The sequence below is a fragment of the Musa acuminata genome, chromosome BXJ2-4, assembly GCF_036884655.1.
Source record: "Musa acuminata AAA Group cultivar baxijiao chromosome BXJ2-4, Cavendish_Baxijiao_AAA, whole genome shotgun sequence".
NCBI lineage: Eukaryota > Viridiplantae > Streptophyta > Magnoliopsida > Zingiberales > Musaceae > Musa > Musa acuminata.
This window is the reverse complement of record NC_088341.1, coordinates 6,553,727-6,575,013: the sequence shown is the minus strand read 5'-3', so window position 1 is coordinate 6,575,013 and position 21,287 is coordinate 6,553,727. Positions and strand designations below refer to the sequence as shown.

The following is a 21,287-nucleotide window of genomic DNA, read 5'->3' as shown; positions in this document are numbered from 1 at the left end:
ACATAACCAAATCATTTCATTTATCGATCAACTTTGACCACTTGATTCCAGTTGTTATTATGAGCTTAATAACCGTATATGAATCATTATTATGATTATGATAATTAATTAATAAAAATACTTGCAGTATGTCATAAAAAGTTAATAATTTTAGATAATATTATTATCTTTGTTGAGACGTCCAATTGATTAAGATAATATTATACAAGTGATAGGCTTCAGATTTGAATTCATGTGTTACATAATGCAATGAAAATTTTTTATAAATAATATTACTAATAATTGAATAAGGTTTTTATCCTCTTTAGTCCCAAAGATATATTTTAATTCTTCACAATTTTTCTTGGACTACATACTTTTGATGATGATAATATTGTTGATGATGACAACAATGATCAGTTGAAAGTTGACATATTTGAGATAAGATTTACTGAACCAATCAGAGATTCAGAAATTAGGCATAAAGACGCAGAAGCTTCATAGTGATCTAATCGTGATCGTCCCAAAACAAGCAGTTCAAAGGATGCGTTATGATGAGAGAAGCTCAAACCAATGTGACAGGATACTGACTTGAGTTTTCTTAAGTTTCTCTTTACAAACAACGATTTTTTTTTCAGTAAAAAGGAACTTTTATTGATGGGTAGCATACAAACATCCTACTTTTATCCCCCAAAAGAACTGCTGTAAAATCTCACAGGGTATGGGTCTTTAAAAAATCTCCGATTTTGTTTTTCGTTTTGTTACTCTCTGCGATTCCCCACCATTCTTATGTACATCACCTTGGAGGAAAAAAAGGAAAGAAATCCACCCGTTTTGTTACTCTTGCAATCTCCTGCCTTTCTTCTATTCATCTTGTTCTCGGTATACCAATGGCAATCTTGCTCTTGGCTGATACATTGCCAGAGAAAAAAATCCAGCAGATGTACAAGGTCCTCAGATTTCCTTATATGGCACGCAGCAGAAGTGTCCCACAAGCAATTATTACGATAATGATTCGTACTCCCTGTTAAAGAAAGAAGGCAAAATGACAGGTTTTCTTTTCAGTAGTGCACGGTTAAATATTAGTATTTGAACTAGAGAAGAAGGTAGATGTGACCATAAAAATGAGCAATTCAGCTACTTCAGACTAATGAAAAATATTTTGCACAAAAACAGTAATTTAGACCAGTAGGTTTTTGTATGCACCCAAAAAAGGGAACCTAACTTTTTATTTTTCATTTGGATAGCAAGGCCTACATGGTTTTCAGCTTGAGTTGCGACAATACACAGTAGGTAAGTCAACAATACTAAGTAGCTATAAGTGCTAAACAAAAAATTACAATATATAACAATATAAGATATACTTTTATCATCTGGAGTCCATATATCTGAAAGTGAAGAGTAGTATAATGTGCATAGAAAGTGAAACCATTTACTGATAGTAGAGACAACAGTCAGCATCATCTAGTGAGCATTGATCGATGGTGAGAACATCATATTCCTGTCCTATAAACCAATCCATATATATGGCAAGGTGGAAACCAACCAAATTCATGGCAACTATACAAATCTAAAAGCAAATTTGCCATGTTGGATGTGCTATGGCATCACTGATAACAAAATCAAGATATCTGGAGTGTTAACAGGTTTCTGTTTTTAGGGACCAAATAAACATGATTTTTGTTTGCAGAATGAGTAATTAGGCATAGCTAAAACTTCTACATCAGAATGAAAAAAGTACATGTTAAATCATCAAAAATAAGAAAATACCTGGTCGATCAGCCTTCCATTCGAATTTGATGTGCTGACCAAGTTTTCATGGTTCAGTTTTCGTGGACTGCGTGACACAATCTCATTTTTTGTCACTGAAACGGATGAATCACTAAACATCTTTTCCTGCAACAAGACACTACGTTAGAATGCACCTGTTAGAAGTAAATTATAATTGACACAAAGGATGAGTTTGTCAAACAGGCTACACTATACTGTAGGTGGAAGAAGTTATCAAGGACATAAGGAAACCTACAATGTATGAGAGCCCACCATTGGCGTAATCTTTTGAGTTGCGTTGGTAATCCTCATGTATGTTTCGGTCCTAGGGGGAAGGTTAGCACCAATTTAAACCTCAAAAACTGTATCCCTGATATTTGTTACTTTATCATGCCGTCTACTGATTACTTATGTCAAATGTTGATTGAAAACAAATCATGAAGATAACATTGCTTTATTTGCAATCTTAAAGGGTATAAAATGAGGGGTGAATGTATTTCCATTACTTACACAAGTGTTTCCCCAAGATCATCAGCATGCTAAATAAAAATCGTGTAGAATAAGGCAGTTCAGAGGAAGAAAGAAACGGAAACATTATAATTAGCGATTACCATGGACTTGTCCTCCGCTGACAATGATCTTAGACATATCCTGCAGCTTTCAAGAAGATTTCTCAATTGTTTGCTTCCAGTGGTAATGCACAGGTGACGTGGTGCCCAGATACCAAGTGTGCCCCACAGATACTCTTCTGTCTGAGTATAAAAAAGTCCTATTGATTCAAATGAATTCCCAGACACTAGTTCTTCATAATGACCTCTGCAGGATATACAGTAGAAGTCCTCTGGAGCTGCATTAATCAAGCACTCTTGTTGGTATGTCCTGGTACTACAAGGATCAACATTGACAGCCTCAGAAGTTATACTTCTTGATCGGTTAGTTTCCTTCTGAAATTTGCGATTTTCATTTTGATTTTTATGCAGAAATACGTTTACTTCATTGCCAACATTCTGATCGGTTGCCATATAGCAGGCATGTGCTTTATCCGTCCTTGGTTTTGCCTCGTTACATGGATCATGTCCAGCATATATGGCCTTCAGTTTTTGAACATTCATTTGTTCTATAGATCCACCTAAACAGATGTTGTCGTCAGTCATGATTGGTTTTTGAACTTTAATTATGCTTTCAGAAGTTTGACACAGTGCAGCATGCAGAGATTTATTTTTCTGATCCGATCCTTTGTTCTTGACCTTTTTCTCAAAATCCAAAATTTGATTGTAATTTACCATGTCTTCCAACTTGGTGGCATTATCTATGTCTCTTCCTTCCTTCTTCTCATGATGTGGTCGTTCAGGAATTTTCAAGTTGTCTTGTAAACTGTTATCAGAAAGCGTCTCTGCAGAAAATGACTTAGCCATGGTTTGGCCAAAGAATTTTTTCTCCATGCTTTCTTCTGAAGATATTCTTTTCAAAGATTGTTCATTTTGATTCTTTCCAACCGATAATATACCTGAGTCAACAGGATGTCCTAGTCCCTACATTGCATTCAATTTGTAATGATTTCAGTAGGAAAGAGTTGCATGTATAAAGCCCCAACAAAACCAACATATATAGCACAATTAGATAACTACCTGAGATAGGCTATTTTCAAAGGCACTTATCATTTTCCAAATGTTGCTTCTTGTGCTTCTTGCCAAAGGATTCTTCTCATTCCTTTGAATATGGTCTTTCAACTCAATAGAGAAGGGAATGATTTCTTCCCTAGCATTTCTTGGTCCTAGAGATGCTGCAAGTTCTCTATGAAGATCTGAACTATCTTCTGGGATGGTGTCCCTTTCTTGAAAACCTTTTATAGCTGATATTCTCTTGCTTTTTCCTTTATCTGTAACACTTAATTTACAGGTGTCATTCTCAGAGTCCCGGGAGTGCTTTTCAAGACCTTGGGTGATTGATGGATTACTGTACTCATCTGTAACTAAGAGGAACTAAGTGCTGTCAGGCAACAATTACCTAGAGCTAACACAAATAAAAAACATAAACAAAAAAAAGGAGAAAATCAAAGATGACTAATATTTTCATTTTGTAAGAAGTAAATCAATTCATCATGTGACTTGAAGCCTAAGTGGAGAGACACGAGCAGGCATAAAGAGAGTAACTGCGACCATGTCCATGACAAATCTCATAAGTCCTGAATTTCTATCAAAGACAATGAAATCTCGATCGGATTAAATAATCAAATTCATTTGCACTGAGATTTGATACTTAACTTGGTCAGCATGCTTTGGCTGAGTAATTACAGTTCCTTCTATATTGTGTTCAGCATTGCAAGTCAGCATCATATCTTTGATGTTATCTCTTGCAAATTGTAAAACAAATGCATGTATCTGATGTAAATAGAGTGAAAAGCACAGGAGACTGAAAAAAAAGCAATACCATAAATATTACTCTCAAGGCCTTCCTTGAGCATCTCCCCATGTTTCCGTCTAAGTGTAGAGTTCCTCTTTTAACAAAGAAAATGCATTATGTTTAGATAAAACAATGAAACACTATATGGCATGCATAAATCCACTAAGCTTCATAGTATTATAAATAAACTCATGATACCAGTTCATGGATCCTCAGGCGTTCCTCTTCGCTGAGTAAGAACTGCAGCCTCACACGGACAGTGCCACCACCTTCAAGAGGAAACGTATCATCCAGCATCCCCCTTTCAACCACTGACAATGTCTTGAACTCTACCAAGCGACATGAGCCTTTGTGATTGGCATTTACTAAGATTGAACTTTTAAGTTGGTAATCAAACATGGTAATAAACTCCACCTATTCGTGACAACAAATTCCCGTCTAAACTGTACAGCATCACCACCAGGTTCTCCCTCAGAGACACAACTGGGCTGCATCCATAGACAGGGGATCGATTGGGCCAATTATCCTTATTCATTTGGTTAATGCTAGCATAAGAAGCATCGAGGAAATTGCCCTACCGTGTTCCAAGCAAATCAAGAAAATTGAGCTGTAGTCTATCAATTTTCTTATTCAGTAATCGTAGCAAGTTAAGGGGAAGAAATTAGAGCTTTTAATTACCTAATAATGACAAAAAAAGGAGCCTTGGCTTCTAAAGAGGGGGTTCAACTTTAAAAGCACAAGAAGCGGAAAGACACTCACAATGTGATGTCCATCTTCCCCACTGTTTGGTACTCCCTCTTTCCCGCGGTAACTGCAGCAGGCGGAACATCAACATCATTACCAACAGGAATACGAGGGCAAAGGGAGAACCAGAAAATAAAAAAGGAAAAAGAAAAACCTTTCAAAGAGAGAGATCTCGTCTTCGCGTCGGTTAGTGCTGGCGAAGCAGATGGAGGAGGTTCCATCAACTCAAGAACTGCAATTTGAACAGGGATTTTAGCTGTTGACTTTATGCAAACAGATCAAGAAAAGGAAGTAAAAGAATAAAAAAGGAACAACTACCTGAGACTTGGATGGTGCCCGGCATCGCAGTTGGGTTCGGAGATCCGATGACAAAGAAAGAGATCGAAGGAGAAGCCGGTGTGCCTGAAGGAGAAGGACGGGGTTCGTGTTTGGCGCACGAGAGGCGAAGAGCACCCGCCCAGTGGCGGAAGGATATGGGGCGTTGGCGTTTGTGGCTGAGAGAACGAACGAACGAATAGGGCCCCCTAAGCGCAGAAATGGGCACGTCCTCGGTGAAACGTCGGATGACGCCAATGAGTGTGATGAAGTCCCTATCTCAAGCAGTACGAGATAGAAAGATCTTTCTATTCTGTGATCAGGAGACGTTACTTCCTCTTCAAAATTTTTGGTCGGGGGAGTGTTCATAGTGATTCGAATGGAACCATTCAAGGTAAAATCTAATTGAATATATTTTAATTTAATTAAATTAAAACTGATTGATCAGTTTATAAGTTTAAATATTTTTAAAAATATATATTTAAATAGATTGATCTGATTTAATTAAATCGATTGAATCAAATTAAAATTTTGATTTAATTGGATCGACACAATAAGATTTATAAAATTGGACTCACGTGGTTTGTAAAATTATGATTTTTAAATTGGTTAATATTATGAAACCGATGTACCCAAAATAATTTTATAAAATTAATTCGATTGATCAAATAAAAAAATAATACTTCATCATTTATAATCTTCAAATCAAACTATTTATGAATCAATTCGAACCAAATCAATTTTTGATCCAGTTTGATTTTTTTATTGGCTTTGAGCTCCCCTGATGCTAGGTGTCAATCCATGAGGCTCAATAGTTAGAAGAACGATGAACAATTTACCTCTTCAGAATTGGTATTTCCTCTGTTTGCCCTTTTCTCTTTCTGTCAGCTCTCTCTTATTTCAAATGCTCTTGCAAAAAAAAAATGGGCTAATTTGATACCAATTGATTTTGACTAACAGGAAAGATTGACATTAGAAATTTTGTAAGGAACCTGTAACATAATATTCAGTAGTATCAGATTTTAACTGAGGTAACTTAGACATAAACCTGTAACATAATATTCAGTAGTATCAGAATATTCGACTTCCAGTAGGCAATTGACAAGGAAATAAACTCAACAATCAAAAGGGAAAAGTCAACATCGATCCATTGTCACTTCTCTAAGCAGATCGTGACTAAGATTTGTAGTCTGTCAAATTCTTTCATTAAGTATATCCCAAAACGGAAAAAGTCAGACATTGATCCATTATCACATTTCCCAGCAAATCATGGCTAAGAATTTGTCTAACAAATTCTTCATGTAATATATCCCAAAAATGGTAAAAGTCAACATCAATCCGTTGTCACTTCAACAAGTAAATCGTGGTTAAGAATTTTAGTCTTAACAAATTCTTCATACAGTATATCCCAAAAACAAGAAAAGTCAACATCGATCCATTGTCTCTTCTTCAAACAAATCGTGGCTAAGAATTTTATTCTATCAAATTCTTCGTGCAGTATATCCCAAAAACAAACCATCCAATCAAAAGGAATGAGAATGCTGCCATCCCAATCAGGAAAGGCCAACCAGCCATTAAAACACCAACAAAGAGCACTGCCACAAAGGGGAAGAATGATCGGAGTACTGACATGCCATCCACCCACTGACCTTTCCAGAGGATGAGAGCAGCCAAGTTCAACATGTTCCACCACACAGATCCCTTGTAAGCGAGCCGATTGAGGCAGTTAGCCACAAAGGAATGGCAGTTGCAGGTGAAGAGGTTGTAGTACTTATGCGAAAAATGCTGCGTGCTCGAATGCAGTGCATCGTCCCACGATATTGCTGTTCCTTGTTCGGCATGTTTGTAGGACTGCTCACATGTGTGTGCCGATAGGTTAGGAGGAAAACAGCACTGCACAGAAAATATAACAAATTAAAATAGAGTTAGAAGGTAATCTCTGGTTTAATATGGTCATACATAACATTCAATTGCAAGGTTTTCAGGAAACAGCAAATGTGACTGTTTAGGAGACGATCTACATGCACAAACGTATACGATAAGCCAACCAAATACTTGATTCATACAACTAGCTTAACTTGCTGAAAGTTCAAAACTCAATATAAAAGCCTTTTGAAACAACAACGACTGATAATAACCTCAACAAAAGATTCCTGGAGAAAGTTACTGGGCTTGTTATGTAGTTTTACTTGAAGCAAGCATGATTTCTCACCAAATTCACATTAAAATAATCTAGTCATAATTTATATGCGGAAAAGCATAGGTTGTCATAATAAAAAGTGTTGCATGCCCTGCCTTTGTTAGTCGGCAAATGGTACCATCATACTGATGGTATTGCAGCATGTGGTGATTGTGCCATATGAGTAAGCTTGCTGCATTTCAATTTGATGCTGATGGTACATACTGCATTTCAGCAACTTAGTTCATGATCATAACATAAAGCAGCCTAGTCTGGAAGAAGCATTATGTTGTATGAAGTCCAAAGAACAATTGCAGCAACATTGCAATTATTGGGTTATCAGGATATAATCATTATGCACAAGATAAATTTAAATGTACTAACTATACTAGGCATTGGCAACTTTGCTTCATGGATGGAATAATACAAGAATGAAAATGAAGCACTATTACAAGATGCCAGTGATGAATTCAAAGGACAAATAATTTAGTGCAGTTGAGATCAAAATTACAGACTGAAATCAAAGGCCAAACAAAACTTAGGGTCTGTTGTACCTGCTCCCTGTCGAGTTGAAGATATCTGGCAACAGCTCCATATGCAAAATTATCAATGTTCACAAAATTTGAACCAGCAAAGTCAAGAACTGTTCCATCCTCCCGGCAAATTCCAACGTGACCAATATAAGGAGCCAACCATGAAACTACTGGAAGTGGACTCCAAACTATGCAGCAAGGAAATCTAGCCTTCTTAGGATCCACTCCATTGAGTGGACATAGTTCATTCAGTCTTTCTTTAGCACTGAAATCTTTATCCACAGCAGCAGCTTCAATGTCCATCGATAAATTTAGCCTTGGGGATATTGATCCTTTTGTAGATAATTGACCATGTTATGAAGTATGAACAGCCACTGTACCTCTGTAGTACTTGACTATACCATGCTCACTGACACAAGAAGAATACTTAAGAATGTAACTGATATTCCAACTTGAATTGATGTATAAAAAACCATCTATAAAATCTGATAACAAGAATGCATTTCTCACGAGACAATAGCATGGATTTCTATGTTGTTGATGCAAGTCATCCAATATGTAGCCTTAACTTGTACATAAACCATGGAAAAACCAATATGTATATTCAACAAAAATTATATTATGAGATAACAACAGAACCCAAAATTGATTATATAGACAAAGTGCCAAACTTCCTCGTATATTGTGTAGACTAGATGCTTCAGCAAAAAGTCATACCGTGAGACTCTTTCCTCATCTACCATATATCAGGTCACTTTATGGAGTGTATCACACTATTCAATTACTTCGTCAAGTTGTATCTGAAACATGCAGGATCTGTATTTGTAGCAGTATCAAAGAAAGATGTTGGTGCAAGTGAAAGTACAGTTTTCTCTGTTCTTGTTAAGTCGACTAGAGAGGAAGCTAGATCAGGAAATTCTGTATCTGTTAGTTCAGAAAGTTGAGTGCGAGTTGAAGGATCTAGATCAAAAGGAGAAAGATCAGAGGCTGTGCGCAAGGAAGCTGCAATTGAAAGTAGAGATGGATGCACAGCCATCTTCAGCACATCTATTCTATCAAACCTTGCACTTGGGATTCAAGTCATCAAAGCTCAACCTCCTATTTGGAGTAAAACATCGAATAAAGACAATCATTAAAAGATGGGAACTTAAACATTCGTCAGGCTTCAATATATAAAAATTGGCATCTACTTCATTCTTGTTGAGTCAGAGTTGGACCCACTGCCAAATCTCTTCTGAAATCACGACTTATTTTGCTAGGCATGATGGATCCTCACTTTTGTAAAGAAGACTCAAGTTTAAATACTTCTCGTAATGATAATTGCAGAATTGTCTTTATGAATTCATGGACTATAAATTGTGAGATTATCAAGCTTAAGGTCTACACAGAGCAGAGATGGAGGTATACAATATGCAATCGCGTTTTTATTACACTAGTAAAGGAAGGGTCAGAAGGAGATAATTGGCACTTGGCAGTGAAGCATAAAGTGAGGGGGGAACTAATCAGTGCAGGCTTTCATCACTGTAGTTCGCAAAAAAGAACCATTTAATCACACATATTCAAGGTAAACTCTGTAATGGCCGAAATATAGTTCTTTAAACATCATAATGTAAACCACAAAACAATGCTTCGTAGTACTAATTAGCATCAACTGCATCACAGGTGAATCAACAGGACTGGCCTCAAGACTGAAATCATCATCGTTTCGTAGTCAATCCATATAGGCAAAGGATGTCTTCAATCTTTCAGTATCTATTCGACTCCACATTTCTCAAGACAAAATTATTGTCAAGGGAAAATTCTGGCATATTACGAATGTCAAAATCCCAAATCATCACATAAGCAATGGCCAAAGAGAAAATGCGCCAACGCAAAGGATTACGACAGAGCAACATGCATAGGAGCTCCCACAGCAAGATCAAAAGCCGAAGCGTTCATCAAAACAGGCTGACTAAGATATTAATCACCACCAATTGATGAAACTAGAAAGAGGGCTCTCTGTACCATGTGTCTCAGAGATGAGACTGAGGAATCACCTGCGCCAAGAACCAACCTTGGGAGGATGCGAACTCTTCTGGGGATGGGCAGCAGGATTTCGTTCCCTCTGCTAATGGGCGGCGGATTCCGGTCGAACGATCAACAATGTCGACTGGGCGATGCGAAGTATTTCGAGAGGACAAAGATTAAAAGGCCGTCATAATAAACAATAATATCATTGGAAGGGGAAGGGTAAGGGGAAGCGGAAGGTGCATGAACCTTGACGATTCGCGCCGCCCAATGACGGAGCTGTTTAGGATGCGCTTACGCGGAGGGTGGGTGGAAGTATGCCAACGACTTTTGTCTCACGAATCAACGAAGCGGGGACCGAAAAAATGTTTTGGGTTTCCCACCCAACCATTCCCGGGCAGCACGACCTTGATTGATCCTGTATGGCCCACCACTGCTTCCTGGCAAGCAGAAGCGAATGGGTGAATCTGAAGGTAGATTTGGAAAGTTCTTTTATTATGACGGCCATGAAGACGATATTTATCCGTAAAGGCAACACTTCATCGGGCCTTCCGTGTCGCCGATCGCTTGCCAGGTAGCGAGACGGGTCATCAAAGATCGAGTAGCCGAATTCTGTCCCACGGTGAGTGTAGTCTCTTCACCGTCCCAAGGGACGCCGCCAGTGGCCCCCACCGATCGAGTAGGAAGAAGATTCTAGGCGGGAGCTCGATCAGCCGCTGGAGTTATCCATCGAAAGCATCTCAGCCGTCCGTCTGGGCCTTGATCGATTTGTGAGACGAAGTGGAACTCCGCCCATCACTTATTTTGCTGCAAAGTCGAGAATAAAAAACTGGCGACACGAGTACACATACTGCACAGTGTAGCCGAAGTAGAAAAACTGAACATGATAATGTACAAACGAGAAGAAACGCACTTCAATTTGTTTCGAGGTTCGAAACATGAAAACAACACCTTTGGACCAACACGGCAGGCAGGCAGGCAGGCAGAGACAACGAAAGCCATGAGGAGTAGTGGGCCAACAAAATGGGTCGCTGAAAGAGCAAACGGCGCCACAACTCTGCCATATGATGTTGCTCCCTGGAGAACATCGGTCTGATTCTGTCAATAGCTGCCGGAGTTAACCAGCACGCCAGCATGCAACCCATGTCTGATTTAGTCCTCGGCCACCGTGTTGAAGACAAACCTGGGGAAAAGTGTTGTGACTTCCCTGGGAAAAATGCGAACCATTAGAACTGTTTTTTGAACATCAATTTCCTTGATAACAACAACAACCATTTGCTTCACCTAAGAAATACAAATCTATATGTTAAGAGATGAGAACATGATGGTACATCTCAATGTGTATAAACAAAAAAAGATGATGAAAAATGTATGTAATAACTCGATAGGAGTAACATAGCTTCGATTTGTAAGATTGAAATCCATCAGTCTAGTAGACCATGTTAGGAACCATAGAGGAGTTCCATGTGTGAAATGTTGTCATCTTCTCTAAAGAGGAGCTAAAGTAAAACGAGAATTCTCACACCAATGAAAGAAGCATGTCAATCAGGAGAATAATTCATGTTGCAACAATATAAACAAAGAAGAATATCCAAGATGAAAAATACAGAAAATATAACTAAACAATGTCATGTATGAGATTAAATCTTTATAGAATATCCCTTCCCATCTAAGTGAACTTCTGCTATCCAACATTCTTGTAACTGCATTTATAATTCTGTATAAAAGGGAAAAGAAATATTAGAAATAAATTAGTAATGTACCAATCAAGTTACATGCCATTAGTAATACTAACTGTCAGAAACAAATTATCAATTTACCAATATAGTTACATACAATTAGTAATACTATCCAGCAGAAGAATTCAAACTCATTGGTCCTCAATCTCATGCTTAGCCTAAAACAAAAGTACAATGGAATTGCAAATTATCTGATTAAGCCCAAGTACCTGACATTGCAATAATTTCTATTTGATGTTTAATGGGTTATTGTGTCAGAATTTTAGCCCCTCTCAACATAAACATGATTGTTACAAAGTTGTTTACCATCCAGAAGATTCAGAGGCTCCAGTTTTTCTTGTCACCAAGAAAACATCACAGGTTACAGTTTAATTGTGAAGCCTAAATTAGATGGTGTTACTCGGTCACTTTTAGAACCATGCAAAAACTTGAAAAGCTACTGATTGTTAACATATGTAAGTGATTGGAACGATTAAACGACAACTAAATTTCAACAGGCCTTTTTGTTCATTAAACTACCTTGTTAATTCCAACTGAAAAAGGCTTATTAAAAATGCATTAAACTTTGTAAAATTTCAAGCATAAAGGATGTCAAAATGCTAAAACAGAATCTAAACCAGAGGGTCCATTTCCATAGCTGCCACAGCACACCTAGGCTTTTCATTACAAAACTTGAAACCAAAGATGATTTGTTTATTATGTATGTTCAAAATTTTTTATCAAAATAACATAACTAGATAAGGAACAATCCATTTAGCCAACCACAAAGTATATCTTTAAGAACTACCAGGAAAATCAAACCACAACTGACGTAGGTGCTGAATAAATTGACGATGAGCTTTTATATTTAGTCATAAAATGATAAAATATTTCATACAATATTTTACACGATGACAATTTCTAATGGTCTCCAATAATCTCCTTTTATCCTCTTGTCCACATAGGCAATCACGTGTCTTAAAACCTTTGCTCAAGTAAGCAAATGGGTGGAGGATAGCATTCATCTTCTTCTTCCACCCTTAACATCACGTTTACATATTAGGTAACGATTAACTAATTGTATAGTTTCTATCATAAAGTTATTTTTTAAAAATTAAAAAAAAAGTGACATATATAAGATATGAATTTAGGAGTTTTACAACTAACTAATATCTTCATATATAAAATAATAATGAATGTTAATTATGCTAAAAACAAGAAAGATAAATTAATTAGGCTGCTGAGTTGATGGTCAAAACCACGTAAGATGCATATGATGGGTTTAATCAAGGTCAAACATTTTTACGCAATGGAATACCTCTCAGGAAAAGGCCAACACCACTCGACCGCAAGAGAGTGAACTGTGACTACATTGCTTGATACGTTATTCTGCAAGTAAACAAACGGGTGATGGGCTCTTTTAGATGCTTTGCTTCCACTATGCTAATAACGCAGGATATCGCTGAGTTGTCTCCCAATTCTTTTTCCTTAGCATCCTGTCTTGGGTCTTTATAGGATGATAGGGGTAAACGTAATCCTGTATGCATTGGGTACCACATTATGATCCGCTAGATAGTAGTCACAACAATTCTAGATTCTGACGACAATCATGTTTCATTATTCATGAACTAAAATATGGCTACGAGCTGAAATATTGCACTTCAAGCATTCTCATGATATCGATGGTTGTGTGATAAGTAGCCTTTCGGGAAAATTCATAAATGTGCACATGATCAAACTCAAGGAAGTTGGCTTCAATATCTCACATGTTACAGAGATATAAGCTAAGCTAAGAAAAGTAAAGGGAAGATAAATATAATCGATATATCATTGGCCTTTTGATTCTTGTACTTTGATTGTTACATGATGCCTTGATCGATATGGTAAATGGCACAACATGTAAGTACCATCGACTCCTGCAAGAAGATTCACATCCTGTTCCCTCACTGAGCCGCGGTCTGAGCGCAGAACCAACTGTGCTCTGGCAATTCCTGGATCGGTCCTGTTGCGGCAAGTGCAACTTCCTGAAACATTAAATGGTGATTAGTAACAGTATGAAACATGAAAGAAAGATTGCCTAATTATTGACTCATCTTTCAAGCAAATATCAAAGAACAAGCAGGACGAACTTCAAGGTAAAAAATCCCACAGCATAATAGTCTTTATTTTAAATGAGTTGCGATGTAAGATTTAAATGAACAAAAAAGTCTCATTGCCTTATTGATGATGAAGTTCCTAGCTGTCTCCATAATTGCAGCAGCATCAACAGCATCAATGCGAGCAAAAAGCTCAACGAATGGCAATACCCGCCCGTATGTCAGCATCTGCACGTGGCGATGAAAGTGATCCTTCTTAATATTCTAGACAAAATATATTGAGCTCAACAAAATTTAGGATGTTTGCTTAACAATGAAGCCCCCTCAGGTATATATTGCAAAAAGAAGTATTGAGCAGCACAAATGTTGAGCACTGATGTCTACCTGACGGCCATTATTCTCAGAAACAGCAGTGGATCCATCAATGTGAAGCAAAAGCACGGATTTTAACTGCATAACATGTAGAAACTACTAAGAGATTCATTCAGAAAAAGCTTATCTGACGATCATAAGTCAGCAACGGATATTTTCACAGAGAATAGTGGTGAACGTTGTTGATATGCAAATAGAATGCTCCATATACCTGATTCCTAGCACGAACAACTTCAGCTTCTGACACTTGGTATGCAAGTCTCTTAATCTCATCCATCAAGACACATGATAATTCACGCAAACATTTTGGCTGCAACAACAGATTTTGAAATGGAAATAATAAAGGTGGCATGCACTTCCATAGTTGTTACTTAACAAGTCATAGTAACAAAAGCACTTCTATTACCTAAGATTCAAATTTCTAAGTGAGGGAAGCTAACAGAGAGTCTATTAAGAATGCTGGTAAAAAGTGCCATATTTGTCTTAACATATTTATGCCTGAATAAATATTCAGGATTTATTATCAATATCGCATGCATCTAGAGGATAACGAATGTCCACTGGGCTGCCGTTTCTTCATAATAATTGCTCAAGTTTGTTTAACATAAAATCCATTAGCAGATGCCACCAGGACATTGAAAAGAACTCTCAATGACCAACAGTTCATAAGCAACAACATGCATGAGAAGAAAGATACATCGACACAAACCCAATATTTTGAAACAAAAATAAAAGAGCTACAATTAAGCTCTTAATCTATGAGAATAAAGCTTACCGAGGCAATGGAGTAGACACCAAACAATCCTATATCACGATAGTTGGTATTGAAAGCCATAATATTTTCAGCTAAGTCATCAGTGCCTACTCGACGAGCAAGCTGAGACCTGATAGTTCATGGAATAGCATAACATTGTTGAAGCACTCGGCTAAAAGTGTATTGTACTGGCAAAAAAGAAACTGCCTTCACTCATCTTACCCTGAGCAATTGCCGACACCAATGCTCTTGTTCCAACTACCCAATAAGCTTTGGATTACCATAAGGGGGATAGAGTTAGGGTCTGTCCAGGATGACCCTTTAAATGCTATTGCAAAATGCGCTAAAGGCATTCCCTCATCCTGCACTCGAACCTATAATACATATGGTCTATTGGTGATATATAACCCAACAAATCGGGTGCACAAGGAAGATAAATTCAGTGATGTAATAACACAAACCTCTGAACCTGTAAAAACAGCTGGATTTGCATTTACAAGCTGATCTGCAGTGGTTGGATCTGTGGAGAAATTTGTGAACAGCCTTCCGACCATGTTAACAATCTCATCATGTTTAACAGCACCTGCAGCCGACACAACCTTTGACAGAACACATCCAAGACCTCAGAATTTCTCTACGCTATCTATAACCCAAAGCATAAAGATTATTTCACAAGAAATCACCATTCTATGGCCTGTATAATGAGTGGAAATGTATTGCTGCAAGTCAACCCTCGAGATCCCTCGTATATTCTCCTCCGGGCCCAATATTGTGTCCCCTAGAGGATGGCCCTGAAACGCTGCAGAATGCAGGTGGTCGAAGATTACCTCTTCTACCTGTCCTTGCACCTGTTCCCTCACATCGCCAGACATGCATAAGAACCTACTCGTAGAGCAAACAGAAGGAAAAGGAGAGGAACCACGAGCTGACCTCCTCCATCTCCCGGAGGATGACGCCGCGCTCCCGCTTGATCGCGTGGTCAGGGAACTTGGAATTCTGCAGGATGTCGGCGAGCACGTCGACGGCGACGGCCACGTCCTTGGACTGAACGTCGGCGAAGAAGGTGGTCTGCTCGCGAGAGGTGTAGGCGTTGAGCCGGGCGCCCATGTTCTCGATCTCCTCCTCGAGGGAGCGGGCGGTGCGGCGGCGGGTGCCCTTGAAGATCATGTGTTCGAGGAAATGGGCGGTGCCGTTGGTACCGGGGGCCTCGAAGCGACTGCCGGCATCGATCCAGACGCCGATAGACGCAGTGTGGGAGGCGGAAATGGGGGCCGATTGGGTGACGACGCGGATGCCGCTGGGGAGGGTGGTGTGGCGGACCTGGGGGAAGCGCAGAAAGGGGGAGTGGTCGAGGGGAGGCCTGGCGTCGGGGGAGCTGTAGCGGAGGAAGCGGGGGTCCGGCGCCGGCTCTTCGGGAAGACTTGGGCGGGCAGAGAGCGAGAGGTAGCGGGCGCGGACGGCGGACGAGAGGGCGGCGTCGAGTTTCCTCCGAAAGCGAGAGAAAGAAAACGCCATGAAGAGAAGCTTTGGTTCGTTCGTTTTTGGCTAAGCAAGCGCGCAATCTGATGCCGTCGGGCCGATGTTTCGGAAGCTCAAATTGTGAGCTCCGAGGAAACAAATTCGTAATAACATCAATTGGGAGGGAGGAAAGGGGTCGGAAGATGAGATACGGCGCTAAGACATTTCAACGAACAAGTCCAGGGCAAGACACCCGCAAGTTTGAAGCCCTAAATCCCCTTCGAATCGGGTTCGAGTGAGATACCACCAGATACCAGCCGTGACGCATCCCGCCTGATTACCTACACGAATACAGATCTACACTTGGCTGCTAAGCACTGATCGTGAGTTACCTTGATCAGGGATGATCTTCTCCATATCAAAACCAATCTCAAAGGAGATGTGGCGACGTGGCTTCTCAAAATCAAATCAAATTTCAACCATTGAGGTACTATACTCGTTGTTAAAGCAAAATATCATTTATCCACGTCAGCCCCATATCAACTAACCACTTGGCCAAGTCCTAGTCTAAGTAGGACTCGGCCGGGCCCCAACCAAAATGGATGGTTAGAACAAAGATACACTGATAGAAGATACGCACAACTCCTTGTGCGTTATGAAATTACCGCATCACCCAATCTCTAAAGAGTCTTGATCATTGTAGAACTCCTTCAATCATTGTCTATATGGAATTCTTTCATGTGTCGAGAAGGCAATTCCTGTGTGTCAAGGAATTATCTCCGCCTATCCGTATCTACTTATCAAGTGAGTTTTAGCTTTTCTTTCTATTTTCCTATACCTCTGTCCTGAAGACAGTCTTGAAAATTGATCATCTTTTTTCCTTCATCGTCTAAATATTCCGGCCAATGCGGGAAAATAAGACAACCAATCAAATTGAATAAAATATTTTTTTTCTTTGGAAACTATAAATGGAGGAAGGCTCTGAGCCAAAAACAAAATCTTTATCAATCAAACTAGCACTTTCATCAAACACTACTTCATTAAGAAAATGAGCAGAGATATTTACTTCATCTTGGCCTAATAAGAAACGAATGAGCTAATGATGGATGATAACCTCTTGGCAATGGATAGAGCATTCGAGTGAGAGCACGGCTACAGCTTCTACTGCAGTAGTGTGGGCACCTGGCGGTAGCTTGAAAGCATGGTGCGGTCGATCAACTTCATCTTGGCATACCAGTGTGATACATGAACAGAGCATTCACCCGCACAGGAAGAAGTATCAAGATAATTCAACTAGTGTCACTTTAAAGTGCATTTGAACTTAGAAGAAGTTAGCAACCATCGTCTGTGAAAACTAAACCCAAAGTCAAGCATGCATACAGTTTTCTTATATCACATGTAAAAAGGAAACGTGTACTATCTGTTCCTCTCTGGCTTAACCAGTTCTTCTACATGACTTCTGTACTTGACAACTAGATCCCTGCTAAAAAACAAGCACTAATAAGAAAGAGAAAAAAGAAACTAAAACCAAGTAGGAATACATAATGCACATGGATATCTCTATGAGGCATAAACATACCTCCTCTGGTTCAGTTGTTGCATAGTCTCTTCCAGCCTACGCTTCTGTCCCTCAACTGTCTGGAAGAATTAGAATAGGACTCCAATTAACCAGAGAAAGGGAAGGAGAAAATAATGCGCACACAAGCTACATGAGACTTGAGATCCTTCTAACCCTCAATGACACATGGAATAATGTCAGATTGCACAAGAAATAAAGGAATACAAGGCAATATTTATCATATATATATATATATATATATATATATATATATTAGAGAGAGAGAGAGGATTCAAAATCATATTCACAGAGAAAAGAGAAAACCATTGATTCATAAGCTACGGAAAACTTTTCTGCAAGCCACCACACATGAAAGTTGGGAAAAATTCAGCTTGTGGTCTTTATGTCGCTTGACAAGCATGGAAAAAGATGATACAAAACACGTGCCAATTACTGGTGTGATGATACTAATGGATCATTCTTTTTGGTAAACAAATGGTGCTGTGAGATTGTAGTCAGTTCCAGACACTGATTAAATTTAGTTCAAGATTTGGGTGCTCCAAATGTCCATAAATCATTATGTCACTAATGGATGCTTTATGAAACCACAACCAAATCTTTACTGTTACTAGCCAACAACTGATTTATGAAATCATCTTTGAGTACCTTTTTTGGTCCAATAGTTGCCTGAATATCAGTATTCTATACCTTCTATATAAATCATGTTAGAGCTATGGACTCATACATGCTTCGCAATGCCTACCATATTCATTATTAAAAAAATAAGAAGAAAACTGATAGAAGTAGAAGAGAGTGAAGAGTGATCTCTTTCTATCAACTGAAACAATATATCAGAATTATAGAAACGGTAAAATGATTTTACACCAGGGGGTGGGAAGAAAGGGGAGGGGGGAGGCCATGATGTGCTTCCTGGTGAGAGCGCACACACACGACCAGATTCATTTGATAATAGAAAGGGTAAAATGATTTTAGACGAAAGAGAGGGGAGAAAGGGGAGAGAGAAGCCATAATATGTTTCCAGGTAAGAGATCATGAATATCTTAGTCCTCAAATGTGTTTCTGCTTCACTTTCTTTTGTCTACCTATCTAACAATTTCAGGATTTTTTTTTTGCGTGCCTATCTATCTGACAAGTTCAGTAAAACAGTCCGGGTACATTTCTGGTAGGAGTTTATCATTGGTCAATTGAGAAAGTTAAATTGATATATGCACAACAAGTTCAAGATACTTATCCTCTCTCAAACATTTACTCTAAGAGAGAAGGTAAAAAAACTGTGTTTTATAGTGTATATATTACCTCCTTGAAGCATCTACAGGTAAATGACCATACAGAGGATCAAGGTTAAATTCTCGTATATACAATTCTAAGACATCTATCTACATATTAATGTATGCATATATTGGGGTAATATTTTACATATCCATGAAGGAATATGAAATTTAACATAATATTGTTTGTTTTAATCCCTACTTGATTCAAAAAGCAATCATTCGAAACCGATATTGTCTGCCCAAGCAAACAAATATGCAACGATAATTTAGTAGTTAGCTAACATAACATTACCACTAGACATGATATATAACAAATTATTGTCCATGTTATACAAATTTGCTCTTGTCAAAGTAGATTTGAGAATATACTATCATTCCATTGAAAAAAGCACTTGAATAAAGTCCAACATAGATGTTGGACTTCAAGACATCAAATGGCTAGTGCGTTGTTGCACAAGTAATTGATCAAATGAAGTCAAATGTTTGAAAATCTTATATGCTGTTTAATGTAATGAATTTTTTTAAAAAAATCCAACATAGATGTGTAAGGTATATTGTATAGAACAGATGGAAAATCATTGTCTTACTCACCAAAGACTTTGTACTGATGGTTTCTGAAATAGAATCTAAAAGTTGCTGACACCTTTTAAATTGATTGGTCAATTCAGTAACCTGGAAAAAAGGATAAGAAAAATAATCTGCCTGCTAGTTAGAAAGCCAAATTACTAGATGTACGAAAAATTCTATATATAATCAGGTAATAGGCTTGTCATCAACCATTTTAAAGAAAATGAATCAGAGAACATGCAAAAATATCTCAAGCTTATTGAAATTGCTACTGCCATATGGGGAGGAGAGACAGAGATTAACCAGAGCCTCATATTGTTGATCACGACCTCCGCTATCAATTGCATCGGCTAACCTTTCCACCAACTGCAAAAGACAAGAGGCAAAGCATCAGCAAGAAAAACTGGCAGTATAGGACATCCTCCAGATACAACTACAAATATAGCTTAAGATTTTAGCAGATACTTATCCACTTCCAAATGACCATGGGTTCAATATGAACACTTTCTCTACTTCAAAGAGGTATTTCTCTAATCGAATTCCTTTGCATCAGAAACAGTAATCGAGTTCTCAAAATAATATCCTCTTTTCATGCATGATCTTCGATGAAGTAATATATAAAGATTCGATCAACCTTATCCAAAAACGATCCACAAAACTTTGCTTCGATCTCATGTCTCAAAATAAAAAAAATATGAGCATTTGGTAGAAGAACGAACGCTAGTATTAATCGGACTACTAAAACAAAAAAAAAGGATATCATCGACATAACCCTAACAAAAACTGAAAGCATCTACTCGAATTAGACCTTGATCGACCGTCTATTTTATCGATCATAAGTTCAACCGAGTCTACAGTAAACCTGAATCAAGAAACGAAAACAGACCTGACTTGGGGCGAAACAGACCGGATGAGAACACTTACGGAGAGGAGATGGAAGTGAGAAGCCAAGGACGGGTGGTGATGGTGCTGCTGCTGCTGCTGCTGGGGCTGCTGTTGAGGCTGCGACAGTAGCGGCGGCGGCGGGTACTGAGGTTGGAGAGAGTGGAAATCCTGATTGAGAGGGTTCTGATTTGGGATCATCATCCAACTCCCCCCATTGTACTGGTGATCCATCTCCTGCACACGCACTCCTAATCAGAAGAAAGCCCTCTCGTTCCCCGTTCTCCAGCGACTTGACGGACTCGAAAACCTTTTTTCCAAGTATCAGTATTATTATATGGGCCTTTATGAGTTGGGCTGATGGAATGCGTTCTGAGGGCTTTTTACCGTAGAATTGTAGTGTCGAGTAGCTATAGCCAATTGTGTGGCTTTTATGCACTCAGAATTCGATCGTATAGAATGTGACGCACGAACGAGTCTTGTAGAAGTTCAGTACCATCATATGGCATCGCATCTCGATAGAAACAAAGACCATTCGGCTATGCTTATACGAAAGTAGCTACCAATCTTCAAAAAAATTCCAGCTGCATTTCTGCCTTGTGAAGATGAAGCTGAAAAGTTGCCGGTAAATTGTTTTGGACAGAGCAACGTATTTCTATT

General features: G+C 38.6%; 4 protein-coding genes across 11 annotated transcripts; all 4 read right to left on the bottom strand.

Moving 5' to 3' along the window:
• Positions 1 to 605: 605 nt before the first annotated feature.
• Positions 606 to 5,415, bottom strand: LOC135609730 (uncharacterized). 5 transcript variants are annotated; one of them, XM_065103294.1, is made up of 11 exons: positions 5,215 to 5,415; positions 5,051 to 5,128; positions 4,912 to 4,963; positions 4,567 to 4,640; positions 4,351 to 4,481; positions 4,180 to 4,246; positions 3,378 to 3,721; positions 2,361 to 3,281; positions 2,006 to 2,074; positions 1,750 to 1,875; positions 606 to 1,003 (listed from the first exon to the last, which is right to left on the bottom strand). In XM_065103294.1, the coding sequence occupies exons 1-11, from the start codon at positions 5,237 to 5,239 to the stop codon at positions 944 to 946; spliced, it is 1,947 nt and encodes a 648-aa protein (XP_064959366.1). In that variant the 5' UTR covers positions 5,240 to 5,415; the 3' UTR covers positions 606 to 943. The 5 variants fall into 5 exon arrangements, with proteins under 5 accessions (XP_064959366.1, XP_064959367.1, XP_064959370.1 ...); XM_065103295.1 differs by having other exon boundaries at positions 3,378 to 3,715; XM_065103298.1 differs by having other exon boundaries at positions 4,831 to 4,963; positions 5,215 to 5,233.
• A 1,137-nt stretch (positions 5,416 to 6,552) lies between these two features.
• Positions 6,553 to 10,249, bottom strand: LOC135609729 (protein REVERSION-TO-ETHYLENE SENSITIVITY1-like). 4 transcript variants are annotated; one of them, XM_065103290.1, is made up of 4 exons: positions 10,180 to 10,249; positions 9,960 to 10,072; positions 7,945 to 8,332; positions 6,553 to 7,104 (listed from the first exon to the last, which is right to left on the bottom strand). In XM_065103290.1, exons 3-4 carry the CDS (start codon positions 8,224 to 8,226, stop codon positions 6,685 to 6,687), a joined length of 702 nt encoding a protein of 233 aa, XP_064959362.1. In that variant the 5' UTR covers positions 8,227 to 8,332; positions 9,960 to 10,072; positions 10,180 to 10,249; the 3' UTR covers positions 6,553 to 6,684. The 4 variants fall into 4 exon arrangements, with proteins under 4 accessions (XP_064959362.1, XP_064959364.1, XP_064959361.1 ...); XM_065103292.1 differs by having other exon boundaries at positions 9,977 to 10,072; positions 10,180 to 10,198; XM_065103289.1 differs by lacking the exon at positions 10,180 to 10,249 and having other exon boundaries at positions 9,960 to 10,135.
• Positions 10,250 to 13,334: 3,085 nt separating this feature from the next.
• Positions 13,335 to 16,727, bottom strand: LOC135609726 (probable mitochondrial-processing peptidase subunit beta, mitochondrial). The gene is made up of 9 exons (XM_065103287.1): positions 15,801 to 16,727; positions 15,554 to 15,718; positions 15,332 to 15,469; positions 15,093 to 15,244; positions 14,892 to 15,000; positions 14,328 to 14,426; positions 14,129 to 14,194; positions 13,865 to 13,972; positions 13,335 to 13,672 (listed from the first exon to the last, which is right to left on the bottom strand). Exons 1-9 carry the CDS (start codon positions 16,383 to 16,385, stop codon positions 13,592 to 13,594), a joined length of 1,503 nt encoding a protein of 500 aa, XP_064959359.1. The 5' UTR covers positions 16,386 to 16,727; the 3' UTR covers positions 13,335 to 13,591.
• An 886-nt stretch (positions 16,728 to 17,613) lies between these two features.
• LOC135609727 (mediator of RNA polymerase II transcription subunit 9-like) lies at positions 17,614 to 20,946 on the bottom strand. Its single transcript, XM_065103288.1, has 5 exons — positions 20,670 to 20,946; positions 20,049 to 20,111; positions 19,770 to 19,850; positions 17,908 to 17,966; positions 17,614 to 17,808 (listed from the first exon to the last, which is right to left on the bottom strand). The coding sequence occupies exons 1-5, from the start codon at positions 20,859 to 20,861 to the stop codon at positions 17,745 to 17,747; spliced, it is 459 nt and encodes a 152-aa protein (XP_064959360.1). The 5' UTR covers positions 20,862 to 20,946; the 3' UTR covers positions 17,614 to 17,744.
• Between the last annotated feature and the right edge of the window lie 341 nt (positions 20,947 to 21,287).

What these genes read in the sequence shown, in the direction of transcription:
- LOC135609730 (XM_065103294.1), bottom strand. Translation starts at nt 5,239, where the DNA reads ATGCCGGGCACCATCCAAGTCTCAG. An exon ending in GGGCACCATCCAAGTCTCAG is followed by an intron (nt 5,129 to 5,214) that starts GTAGTTGTTCCT and finishes TTCAAATTGCAG; the next exon opens with TTCTTGAGTTGATGGAACCT. An exon ending in ATGGAAGGCTGATCGACCAG is followed by an intron (nt 1,004 to 1,749) that starts GTATTTTCTTAT and finishes TTTCTTTAACAG; the next exon opens with GGAGTACGAATCATTATCGT.
- LOC135609729 (XM_065103290.1), bottom strand. Translation starts at nt 8,226, where the DNA reads ATGGACATTGAAGCTGCTGCTGTGGATAAAGATTTCAGTGCTAAAGAA. An exon ending in TTCAACTCGACAGGGAGCAG is followed by an intron (nt 7,105 to 7,944) that starts GTACAACAGACC and finishes TTTTCTGTGCAG; the next exon opens with TGCTGTTTTCCTCCTAACCT.
- LOC135609726 (XM_065103287.1), bottom strand. Translation starts at nt 16,385, where the DNA reads ATGGCGTTTTCTTTCTCTCGCTTTCGGAGGAAACTCGACGCCGCCCTC. An exon ending in GTGTCTACTCCATTGCCTCG is followed by an intron (nt 14,427 to 14,891) that starts GTAAGCTTTATT and finishes CTGTTGTTGCAG; the next exon opens with CCAAAATGTTTGCGTGAATT. An exon ending in CTGAGAATAATGGCCGTCAG is followed by an intron (nt 13,973 to 14,128) that starts GTAGACATCAGT and finishes CGCCACGTGCAG; the next exon opens with ATGCTGACATACGGGCGGGT.
- LOC135609727 (XM_065103288.1), bottom strand. Translation starts at nt 20,861, where the DNA reads ATGGATCACCAGTACAATGGGGGGAGTTGGATGATGATCCCAAATCAG. An exon ending in ATCAACAATATGAGGCTCTG is followed by an intron (nt 19,851 to 20,048) that starts GTTAATCTCTGT and finishes CCTTTTTTCCAG; the next exon opens with GTTACTGAATTGACCAATCA. An exon ending in CAACAACTGAACCAGAGGAG is followed by an intron (nt 17,809 to 17,907) that starts GTATGTTTATGC and finishes GTTTTTTAGCAG; the next exon opens with GGATCTAGTTGTCAAGTACA.